Genomic DNA, 12106 nt, shown 5'->3' with positions numbered 1-12106 from the left:
TGGACATTTTAAAGCGCAATGTCGGGCTCCTGGAGGAGGTCAAAGTCAGCAGAATAAGAGATCAATGGGACAGGGTGTTCGTCCTAAATCAGTGTGCCCAAAATGTAAGAAAGGATACCATTGGGCATATCAGATGCTCCTACAGTTTTTACTGATGGAGGGAAAGTTTTGGTGCTTGTGTTTGGAAAGATAAATCTGGAATTTGGCATACAAAAGTGACTTCAGAGCAGAAGTCTGCCCAGCAGGCAGAACTTGCTGCTGTAGTTTTGGCTTTTCAAAATTTTCACAATCAGGATTTTAATTTAATAGTGGATTCATTGTATGTGTATAATTTGTTACCCTTTGTAGCAGGTTCTTATTTGTCTCCTGGAATATCACCTGATATTTTAAGATTGCTTTTGCTGTTACAAGGATGTTTGGAGCAGCGTGTGAATGTGTGTATGCCACTAAAACACCCCTATCTTTGAATAAATAAAAAAGGAGGAATGTGGTAATATAATCTATTGATCATTTTATCATTTTCTGTAAGGCCTTTGAATACTAGCAGTAAGTCTAGGGAGATGTGGGCATTCTTGGTGGGGGTAGGAGTACCTTTGCTCATGAGTGTCTCATCCTGTTTGATTCTGCAAGTTTAGAAGGAATAGGAAAATGGGTGAAAGTTCAAGGTACACAGTTGTGCTTTCTTATGGGACTTTCCAAACTTTCCCATGAGACTTTCCGTGGCTGTATGATCTCATCCTAGCAAGGTAACATCTGGGACTTTCCAAGATTGTGTGTTCTCATGCTGGTGAGGTAATTCTGTTGAGGTCATTGTTTTCTGAATATGCATACTGTATTTTGCTTGTGTTTTTTCTCAATAAATACTGCTACCTGAGTTCACTCAGGGCTGGCATTTTCTCAAGACATTTCCCTGTGTCTCATTTTCGAATGTCAGTCCACCATAGTTGTTCAGTATAAAATACCTGTCATAAGAAGTGACAGGCCTTAACTGAACTTGGAAAAGAGTAAATACAAGTTCATCAGGAAATTCCAGGATTGTAGACAAGGCTCAGTAATTAAAGGCTCAGTAATTTAAAAAAAATCCCAGAAGCAGCTGACCACAGCATTTGAAACCTCATCAAACTTTATGCCTTTACTTTATAAAATAAATTTGTTTGTTTGTTTGTTTGTTTGTTTATTTATTGGCCACCCATCAATCAATTACAGATGGGGAGAGCGAGGGCAGGATGGGGGTGAGGTGGGATCTGTTGTTAGACAATCTATCACCTTCACTATGATGTTCCAGCCATTGAGACTACAAGCCAAATGGCAGAACGAGGTCTTTAGGCCCTTACAAAAGGTCAGGGGGTCAGTGGGGGCAAGATGTTCCAGAGGACAGATGAATTTGTCTAATCCTTCCCTGAATTTGTCTAATCCTCTCTTAAATCTATTTACAATGAGACAGATCACTACTTCAGATGCCAGCAAATTCCATAGTTTAACTTAACAAAGGAAATAACTTGCAATGTGTGCAATGCTAGTAGCCACATCTGAATTGTACACTATACCTTTGGGAGTATAAGACTATCTAGTTTGCAAAGCAAGTTGAAAATATTAAATGTGGTTTGCCTTCTCTTAGGGATCAACTATTATTTTCTCATTACTTGAAAGAGTACTTTAGTATTCCCAACATCTGGGAAGTTATATTGTAAATGTAATCATGGATAATTTTCTAGTATCTGATATTAATATTCTAGAAAAGAGGGCTTATGCTAATATACAATGAAACTAAATACAATAAAATCTCGCATATATTTATTTACATTGATCTACAAACAAAATTTGGAATATTGAAACTGACAAATATGTATGTATGTATGTATGTATAATTATCAGGACACAAGGTTTACATTATTTTATGCTGCAGGATAAACTCTACTTCAACATGACTTCAATAAATGATATTTACTACATTATAAAAAAACCCACTAATAATTGTTAGTTTGGCTATGGTTAATAAGGTGTGTTGAAAGCTTTCCTAATCCTGTTTTCATCTCAGATATTCTGCAAGTTGAACTGTAAAAAACAACTGGGTTGTCTTTTGACATCTAGATGCCTCACTGGAAAGCTATACTTGGAGACATCTAAGAGTGTTGCCATTTCTATGGGAAGATAAATAGTGGCCCCCAACCTTTTGGGCACCAGGGACTGATTCTGTGGAGAGAGGTTTTTCCCCCGGACCAGAAGGGGTATGGTTTTGTGTACTGCCTGCATCCCATGGATGGGGCTTCGCTTGTTTGCATGGCCTGGTTTCTGGCATGCCAGGGCCTGTTGCCAGTCCACGGACTGGGAGTTGTGGACTCCTGGCCTAGATCTTATCTCTGCTTAACAGAAGACCCTGTTTAATTTCTGTCTAAGGATTTCACCTGGTACAACCATGGCCAGAAGTGTCTAATTATTTTGCCTGATTTAGAGTCCTTAAATTTGAAATCCAATTGTTATTTTAATTATTTTATAAAAAAATCAGCATCCCAATCATTTTAATCTCAGTTTGTATATATTTTAAAACTGCACCATCATATTGGACTGACGTGGATTCTTATGACTTTCCAAATCTGAAAAAAATTATAGCTATACAAAAAAAAAATACAATTGATACATAACATGAATAGTGCTTTAGCAATTTATAAACATTTGGTCATTCATCTAATGTTACAATGTCATTCTCTTTCATATGTGACTGTCCTGTGACACCTCCATTTTTCTGCAAAGGTCAAGCAGATGAAATAGCTATAAAGTGTAAAGTTCATTTGTCAGCAGGATCAGGTCTTAGAGGCACTTAATGGTTGGAAAAGGTATTTTTTCTTAGATGTGCGGTAATTTGCACTACATGGAGAATATATATGTTGTTTGGCTTCACTCACACATATCAGCCCATTTTGTATGCTTATCTAATAATGAAAAAGTTAAATGAAGAAAATGTTGGAGTGGGATTGGAAGAGGTTAATACAATTGTTTACTTAAATAATAATTCTGTACCAGAAGAAATGGTTTACACAGTTAAAATGCTTCAAATTATATATGGTTTGCCATTTATATGCATGTTTTGATTGCTTGCATGACTTTAGAGTTCAATTAATTTCTGGATTATGATGCTGCCTGTTAGAACTAAAGATCATTAAAGTTTAGTGACTTCTTTCTGACATAATGTTATAGCTAGATTCATTAAGTATGCAGTTTTTTTGGAGGCTAAAAAGATATATGATGTTCTCTATTTCAAAACAAATTAGAGTACATTCTTGTTCAATGTGTCAACCTGTAGAGATGAGTCAATGTGATTCCTCTATTTTAATTTAACCTAAACCTTTAAACCTGAATACAAAGTATGAATTAGCCACATACATTGTGAATATTGAATCTTCCATTTAGGCTTTACATAAGGTTTTCTGCTAATTCTTTCTTGGTCAGCTCCTTCCTATAGTCTCCTGCAAAAGAAGACTAAAGCAAGTCTTTTAAAAATTATATTTGCTCAAAGAGATGTTAGATTGAAATTTGTTGTCCTTTCCCTGGATATAGTAATAGAGCTAATTGAATAAGAAGGAAAAAAAGAAGGAAGAGGGAGAAAAAAAAAGACTTATGGTACTTTGTGTTTTCTTTCAACAGCCTGATGTCAGGACTAGCAGCTCTGGATGCTAAAACATCTAGTCGATTAGGCATCATTACAGTCACTTACTATCTGTGGACTACATTTGTGGCTGTGATTGTGGGAATCATTATGGTCTCTATTATCCATCCTGGTGGGGCAGCCCAGAAAAAAGACACCCAAGAAGGTGCGAAGCCAATAATGAGTTCTGCAGATGCATTGCTGGATCTAATTCGGTAACAACATTCTCACTAATTTTATGAAGGTTCAGATTTTACATATTCAGTGATACTGTGTGGTGGCCTAGCGGTGAAGCTAAACTGTGTTGAATAACCACATTTTAAAATGTATGTTTTAAAACCCATGAATGCTAAAGGTCAGTGATGAATTCATTTAAAAGAACCTAGAACTTAAGCAGAACTACCTTCTACTCCCCAAACTGAAAAACATTTTAGCATGTACAAATTTATCCTTTCTTGCTTCAGGACCACCATTTCCCCTAATACTTAAAAAAAGGTAAAGGAGAAGAATAAGCGTTTGGCCTGAATTCTAATGCAATGTATGTATACACTCAGAAGAAAATTACAAGTATTACCTAAATTGTAATCTGTGCAACCAGATGGTCATAGCTGGTAGAAGGAGAAAAATATGGTGTCCATTAATGAACAAACATCAAATCAATCAAAACCTGTTCTGAAAAGTACATTAATCTTTCCAGCATCATCTTTGACATCAAAAACAGAATACTGCCTGAGCCCCATTGGAAACTGAAGTATGCATGAAAAACAAACAAAATGGTTTATTAAACACAGAGATAATGTTGGCTTTGCTTCAAATTTCTCTATTATGATACCATAGGGCAGGGTGTCAAATTTGCATCATCACGGCAGCGTGACATGTCGTGTCGTGACTTTTTCCCCCTTCGCTAAAATGGGTGGGGGCGGGGCCAGCACGTGATGCATCTGGCCCATGGGCCACGAGTTTGATACCCCTGCCGTAGGGGTGTTTATTTTGTACACCTACTCACAGAAAACAAATTCTTTTTCTCATGGCAAGTTATAATCCTTCATATATGCGTATGTGTGAAGCATGAAGAGAGTATCTTAAAAAAGAGGCATGACACATTGGAGGCTGCTTTTTGTATGCTGAATTCATCATCAGCACTTATTTAGTATAAAGAAATCAATTTTTTTTCATCTCTAACAATATTGTTTTAAGTAATGGAATCACATTAAATCAAGTGCACATTAAGATGATTGCATTTGCGAATATTTTTCCCCAAATTCTTCCTGGGACTTCGGATTATTTGTATATCTAATTTCATATATTGACTGGTCTCTAGTCTCAGATGGAGGCATTTCCTATTACCTGCTATTTGATCGTTTCAATTGAAGGAGCTAGAAATTGAAGCTGAGACTTGTCCATAGAAAACATCTGCTACTCAATTATGATCTTTTCACCTGTATTTGATTCTTCCCTCATATAAAATTATCTGATGAAAGCTCCTTAATTAGTTCTTTGTGTTCTTTTATTTTTGGCTTCTTTTTTCTCTCTTGCAGACTATGAGTCTATAAACTGAACATAAATGTATTTCTATCCTCAGAAGAAACCTTGGATTCTCAGTGTTGACAGCGAGCATGTTTGTCATGCTTGTTGGTTCAGCTTGCAAAGACCTGGAAATCAAACTTAAAGCTGTTTATAGCAGGAAGCAGAGCTAAGTGGAAATATAACTGAAGCCATTAGATTTAAGCAGTGAGTCAGTCTTTTTTATGGCCCTGAGCAATCTGCATAGTATGCATGCAGCTGACATGCTTGTTAACTGTATGTTCTTGAATATACTCTCCTTCCCATGTTAATTAGTGCTAAAGTGGTAATTAAACATAGATAGCAGGCATGGGCATGTCTATATATCTTCACTGGCAGCCAAATGTAGTTATACATTGCAAAGATAGCCATGATCTCCCTGGCTAATGTTTCAGAGAGGTTTAACGAAGTTGTAGAATTTTTTCAGACTTAATGATTGGAAACAGAAAACCTAAGAACAATGCCATGCAGCCTTATTACAAAGCATACTCATCTTGAATTGTATTTTGTGATCAGAACAGCAAACTGAGGATTTGAGAGGAAATGGATGGGCTTACCATAGACCTAGGAGTAGGACTCTTCTGAAGTTGGGTGATGCTTCACAAATCCTATTGAGAGTTCTTGGATGGATGGTTCCATTTGCCCAATCTCAATACAGGGACAGGTTGCAGGCATGCTTTCCTTATCTTCTTCCAAAGTAGTGTTTTCCAACTCACACTGCCATTACTTGCTGTTCTTTAATTCATTCTAGACAACTTCTGTAAATCTACTGCTTGCTGTATGGAGTGGCCAGCCTCTCCCATCCTTTTTTTGTTACAGTTTGCTGCCCTCCAAGCCCCTTTGGGCAATATCTATACCCAAGAAGAGGAACACATCCACATGAGGCCTGATTTCTATATGCTTGGTAAGCCAGGCACATTCCTTCTTTATCTCCAATAACCATTAGTTCTTGGTTCCTATCCATATATTCAGCTATTAGAGTGTGAGCTGGTCAAAGAGAACAAATGAATGATGGATTGTCTATGGAGATTCTTAATGATGCAGGTCATGGTTGTCCCAGAGGTGCTTTTTCAAAAGGCAACTAGACTTTATTTGTTTTTTTCCTTGAAGATATTTAGCTTCTCATCCAAGAAGATTCTTCAGTTCTGACTGAATGGTGGAAAATGGAAGGAATTATATTCCTCACAATAATCTGGTAGTTAGCCCTCTCTGGGAGTCATTGAGGCAACTTGGAGGTTTATGTGTGTCCTCAGGATCAACTGAATAGTGCAAATGAATGCAGAACTGACTTGGAACTGCTGAAAGGACTGTATTGTAAACAATGGACTGGTGGACTGATGAAACATTGGGCCATTTATTTATTTTATTAGTAAAATTTATTAGAAGCCCATCTTACCTCAAGGTAACTCTGTTTTAAAAAACAGAAACAAAAGAGATCCAGGTTCTTTCCCCCAGCATGTAGGTAGGAGGGTAAAGAATCACAGAAACTGACCAGTTAGTGAGGAGCATATAACTCTTCAGATAGTATACTTGGCTAGCATTGTTATCAAAGCTGAAAATGAAATCTTAACAGACATGTCTGAAACCAGCTTTATTCCCAGATGTTTCGGCTCAGGAGACAAGTAGCTTAAAGCTGCTGCACAAAAAAGCTTGAAGGCAAGCAAGAGGAAAATACATCAGCTCAGCAGATGGAAAAGAAAGAAAATCATGGCATTTCTTTGAAACATGATGGGACTTTTGTTAGATCTGGAGGAGTGGGCGCAAGTAACGGAGACGAGGCATCGAATAGTGACTCAACTCTTTATTAGTGACTTCAGAAAAGGAACGGGGGGCTTGGGCAGCAGCAGCTCCTTTTATAGAGCTGGCTGCTGTCACAATGTCCAATGATTTAAGTTTGCCGCGCTGGGAGCGTCCAATCAGCGGTGACCCGCTGTCAGCCAATCTGATTAGCCAGAGGCGACCAATCACGATCTGCTAACTGTGGGCCAATCAGAAGTGCAGGATTACGAGCCTGCTGTGGAAGTAAAACTATTAGGATTCAAAACCAATGCGTTTGCTTAGTTCGTAACACCCCTCCCCCTAGGTTCCGTCTGAGGGGTGGGGTGATGTATTCTTCCAAATAGGCAGGTCGTTTCACCTGTCTACTTGATCTGCGTTGCTCCACCGGTCTTTGCTCTGGCTCTGGTTCCGGTGGGCTGCTTGCTGAACTCAATGGCAATGACAGTCCAACCTCTCTGCTGGGTGACTCGGGGTTGTCATCTCTGCTTCCGTCACAGCTGTCATTCGGATTTCTTGGATTTGCTTCAGTCGCAGTGCTGTTTTGTGGCGAGGCGATCATCTGGCTTGGTTCTCCTTCGGAAGGTGAGTATCCCAGGGTTGGTTGTGCTGATTGCTGGTTTTCGAGTATTGGGTCGTATGCTAATTCTCTTCCGGCCCCCTCGGTTTCCCTTCCCCCCCCCGGTTTGAAATTCTGGGCTTGTGACGGGGGTAGGTGCTAGTCTGGAGCGAAGTTGGTCAATGTGGCGCTTCCACGTTTTCCCATCAGCAGTTTGTAAATGGTAGGATCGAGGGCCCATAGGTTGAGTTATGGTAGCAGGGACCCACAATGGGTCTCCGGAAAAGTTTTTTGCAAAGACTAGGTCGCCTACCTTGAATGTGCGACACCTGCTGCTGGACCCCAGGGGTTTTTCCGGCATGTAGGCATGGTGTAGGCGATCAAGATGTGAGCGAAGTTTTCGGCCCATGAGCAGTTCGGCTGGGGTTCTGTTTGTGGTGCTGCTTGGGGTGATATGCTGGAGCAGAAGCATCCTAGTTACCTTGTCATCGATGTCCCCATGTTCCAACTTGTGTAGCGTTTTCTTTATAAATTGGACCATTCGCTCAGCCCTGCCATTGGCCGCAGGGTGAGCCGGCAATGTTAAAGCGTGGCATATTCCCCGGTCTGCTAGGTACTGTTCAAATGCCAGAGCAGTGAATTGGGGGCCATTATCTGAGACCAGGACATCTGGCAACCCGTGCGTAGCGAATAGTCTAGTTAGTTTTTTGACAACTGCTTCTGTGGTGGTGCTCTTCATTTTGTGGACCTCCAGCCAGTTGGAATAGGCATCTACTGTTATAAGAAATGTGTGTCCCTTGGTGGGTCCCGCAAAATCGATGTGGATGCGGGACCAGGGGCCTCGAGGTGTTTCCCATTCAGTCGGTGGGGCTTTTGGTGGAGCTGAGCGAGTTTCCTGACATTTGATGCACGTGGCTACCCAGGTCTCTATTTGCTTATCTATACCTGGCCACTATGCGTAGCTTCTTGCCAGTGCCTTCATGCGCACGATGCCTGGGTGTCCATTGTGCAATAGCTTTAGAACTTTATGCTGTAGTCTCTCTGGGATTACGACTCTGTCTCCCCACAAGATGCATCCTTTTTGGGAGAAGAGTTCTGTCTGTCGGTTTTTGAAAGGCTTAAGGATGTCGTTGGGTTCGTTGTCAGGCCAACCTCTTTCCACCCAGCTGAGGACTCGTGCCAAACAAGGATCCTTCTTTGTTTCCGAGGTGATGTCTCGTGCAGTCAGTGGTGGTTTCTATTTGTAGCGCAGCTAGGGTTGGAGCTGGGTCGCTTATGACTTCCGGTAGTGGAGAACGGCTCAAGGCGTCCACGTGGGGAATGGCTTTCCCGGGGCGGTGTAGTAGTTGGTAATTGTATGCAGCTAGAAACTCTGACCAACGGGTCATTCTGGGTGATAAAATGTGGGGAGTTGGTTTGTCTCCCGCTAAGATGCCAAGTAATGGTTTGTGATTGGTGATTATGGCAAAGGGTCTTCCGTATACATACTCATGGAATCGTTTGATCGCAGACACAATAGCGAGAGCCTCTTTATCGAGTTGGCTATAGTTTCTCTCGGTTTTAGATAAAGTTCTTGAAAAAAATGCAATAGGTGCCTCAGTACCGTTTGGCAGGACGTGGCTCAAGATGGCTTCTACTCCAAACGGTGAGGCGTCGCAGGTGACAGTTAAAAGTAAAGTCTTGTTATATTGCATCAATACAGCATCTGAAGTTAAAAGGTCTTTAACTTGCTGAAAGGCTCGTTCTTCCCGGTGTCCCCAGATCCAGGACGCCTTCTTGTTGAGGAGCCTATGCAGGGGTTCAGCAATGGTTGCTTTCTGGGGCAAGAAGATGTTATAAAAATTAATGAGTCCTAGGAAGGCTTGGAGATCTGTTTTATTCCTAGGTCTTGGGGCGTTTTTTTATGGCAGCTAGTTTTTTCTCAGTAGGGTGAATTCCCTGTTTGTCAAGAAGGTACCCAAGGAATTCAACCCTCTCAGTACATAGTTGGCACTTGTCCTTCTTGACCTTCAGGCCAGCGTCTTTGAATTTCTGGAGAACCATTCTGAGTCGTTTTTCTAATATGCTTCTAGTTGGGGCAGCTATCAAGACATCATCGAAGTAGGGCACGACCCCTTTTATGCCCTGTAACAGTCTCTCCATCAGACTTTGGAAAATGCCCGGTGCTACACTCACTCCGAATTGGAGTCTATTACACTGGAATGCACCCCTGTGCGTGACTATAGTCTGGGCTTCTGCAGTCTGTGCATCTACGGGCAGCTGCTGGTACACCTGGGCTAGCTCCAATTTTGCAAATATTTTTCCACCTCCCAAGGAATGAAGAAGGTGTTGGACCACAGGTACGGGGTAAGCGCTCTGCTGAAGCACGTGATTTAGGGTGGCCCGGTAATCCCCACAAATTCTCAAGGATCCATCAGGTTTTATTGGGGTTACAATTGGGGTCTCCCATCGGGCGTGGTCAATCGGTTCCAACACGCCCTGGGCTATTAATTTGTCCAATTGTTCATCAATCTTTGGCTTGAGTGCAAATGGCACTCGACGAGGCTTAAGGCGAATGGGCGCGACATCGGGGCTGAGATTAAACGATATGGGGGATCCTTTGTACTTGCCTAGTTTCTTGGTGAAAACATCCTGGAATTCCTGGACGAGGGCTGCTTCCCAGTCATCGCTTCCGGTCTGGTGGATGCCTGCTAGTTCAATTCCTAGTGGCGCGAACCACTGCAAGCCTAGCAAGCTGGGCCGATCTCAATCGACAATGGTAAGAGGTAGAGTTGCAGTGTGGTCTTTGAAAGATACTTGGACGTGGCTGGTACCGGCAACTGGGATTCTGTTTCCTTGGTAGTCTTTTAATATGATTTTTTGAGTGCTGAGGTCCTGGCAACGGATGTCAGGGATCAGCTGTTTGAGGGTTTTCCAAGAGACCATTGATAAGGACGACCCGGAGTCGACCTCCATAACACATGGTTGATTCGCAATGATGACCTTCACTCGGATTTTCCCTGCATCCAGGGATGAAGCGTGGCCGATGGTGATGGTTTGATGGGTCTCTTCTCGTCTAGTTGAATTGGCGGTTGCTCTATTTCTGTAGTAGTGCCTCCATTGGTTGTTTAGGCAGTCCCGATTTATTGGTGGGGTGCCTGTTATCTGCCGGAAATTATTTTCTCTTCAGGTTGGGCTGGATCCTCGCTTGCTTCTGCAGACCTTTGCGATGTGGCCTCTCTTTCCACAGGAACGGCAGAGTGCGTTTAGGAATTTACAGTCTGATCGCGGGTGATTACCCCCACATCCCGCGCATTGCCGCGAAGTTTTAGGGTTCCACTGGTCTCGCTGGTCGCGTTCTGACCTGAGGCGGTTGACCTCCTCTTCCTCGCTTTCGGATGAGGATTCGAGGTCTTCATGGTGGGTGGTCGTTGTGTGCTTCTCGGAGAAAGGCGTAGTGTCACTGGCGAGTTGGCGGTGCGGTGCGTTCGCTCGGCGCATTCGAGCGGCTGATTTCCTGGTTGCTTCTGCTGCAGTAGCATCGGCGATGACATCTGCGAGGCCGATGTCCCCCTTCGCCATAATCTTGCTCTGAGTCGTAGAGTCTTCTAGGCCCAGAACAATTCGGTCTCTCGTGGCTTCCTCGAGGTTTGCGAAGCCACAAAGTCCTCCCAGGTTCCTGAGATCAGCGATGAAGTCTCCAACACTCTCGCCTTTCTGTTGGTCCCTCTGGTAAAACTCGTGTCTTCTGATGAGTGTTGGCACCGCTGGTGCATAATGGGCCCGGAGGATCGGCACGAGGTTGTCCCAATCCATTGTCTTGACTTCAGCCGGTTTCGCAAGTGCTTTTGCCATTTTAAAAACGGCGGGCCCGCAATGGGTCAGGAATACGCCTCATATCTTGCCAGGCTTAGCATCTTTTAGATTGTTGGTCTCCAGGAACATCTGGAACCTGTCCATATACGAGTCCCAGTCTTCGTTAGCCGGGTTAAATGGAGCGGGTGGTATGGCGCTGCTGGTCATTCTGTTGCTAGTTGGTGCGCTCTTAGCCACGTGCTCTGTTTGGTGCTCAGCGAGTGCTCAGTCAGCTCTATCGTCTCCGCATCCCATCCTCGTCGCCAGTGTTAGATCTGGAGGAGTGGGCGCAAGTAACGGAGACGAGGCATCGAATAGTGACTCAACTCTTTATTAGTGACTTCAGAAAAGGAACGGGGGGCTTGGGCAGCAGCAGCTCCTTTTATAGAGCTGGCTGCTGTCACAATGTCCAATGATTTAAGTTTGCCGCGCTGGGAGCGTCCAATCAGCGGCGACCCGCTGTCAGCCAATCTGATTAGCCAGAGACGACCAATCACAATCTGCTAACTGTGGGCCAATCAGAAGTGCAGGATTACGAGCCTGCTGTGGAAGTAAAACTATTAGGATTCAAAACCAATGCATTTGCTTAGTTCGTAACAACTTTGCTGGCAATAAAATATTCTTTCCAGCTGCTATAGACAAGCTAAGGTAGAACTAAGATCAGCAGTATTCAGTTAATAGCTTTACAGAATTAAATAGTGATATTGTCTTAGCAGCTTATTTGTTCCATT

General features: G+C 42.7%; 1 protein-coding gene across 6 annotated transcripts in view; it reads left to right on the top strand.

Moving 5' to 3' along the window:
* Positions 1 to 12106, top strand: part of SLC1A7 (solute carrier family 1 member 7) — a 55733-nt gene that overhangs the window by 21027 nt on the left and 22600 nt on the right. For 3 of the 6 annotated variants that reach the window (XM_087960284.1, XM_026665887.2, XM_087960288.1), the window contains exon 3: positions 3643 to 3858. The exons of 2 other annotated variants lie outside the window; for them this stretch is intronic. In XM_087960284.1, the coding sequence (XP_087816410.1) occupies positions 3643 to 3858 (216 nt within the window). Of the gene's footprint in view, positions 1 to 3642; positions 3859 to 5572; positions 6111 to 12106 lie in introns of those variants that run through there. One more of the 6 variants, XM_087960286.1, reaches the window with a different exon arrangement.

This window comes from Notechis scutatus, chromosome 3 (genome assembly GCF_049901735.1).
Source record: "Notechis scutatus isolate UNSWTSFEM ecotype Mainland chromosome 3, rNotScu1.2, whole genome shotgun sequence".
NCBI classification, from domain to species: Eukaryota; Metazoa; Chordata; class Lepidosauria; order Squamata; family Elapidae; genus Notechis; species Notechis scutatus.
This window is presented reverse-complemented; position numbering and strand designations above follow the sequence as displayed.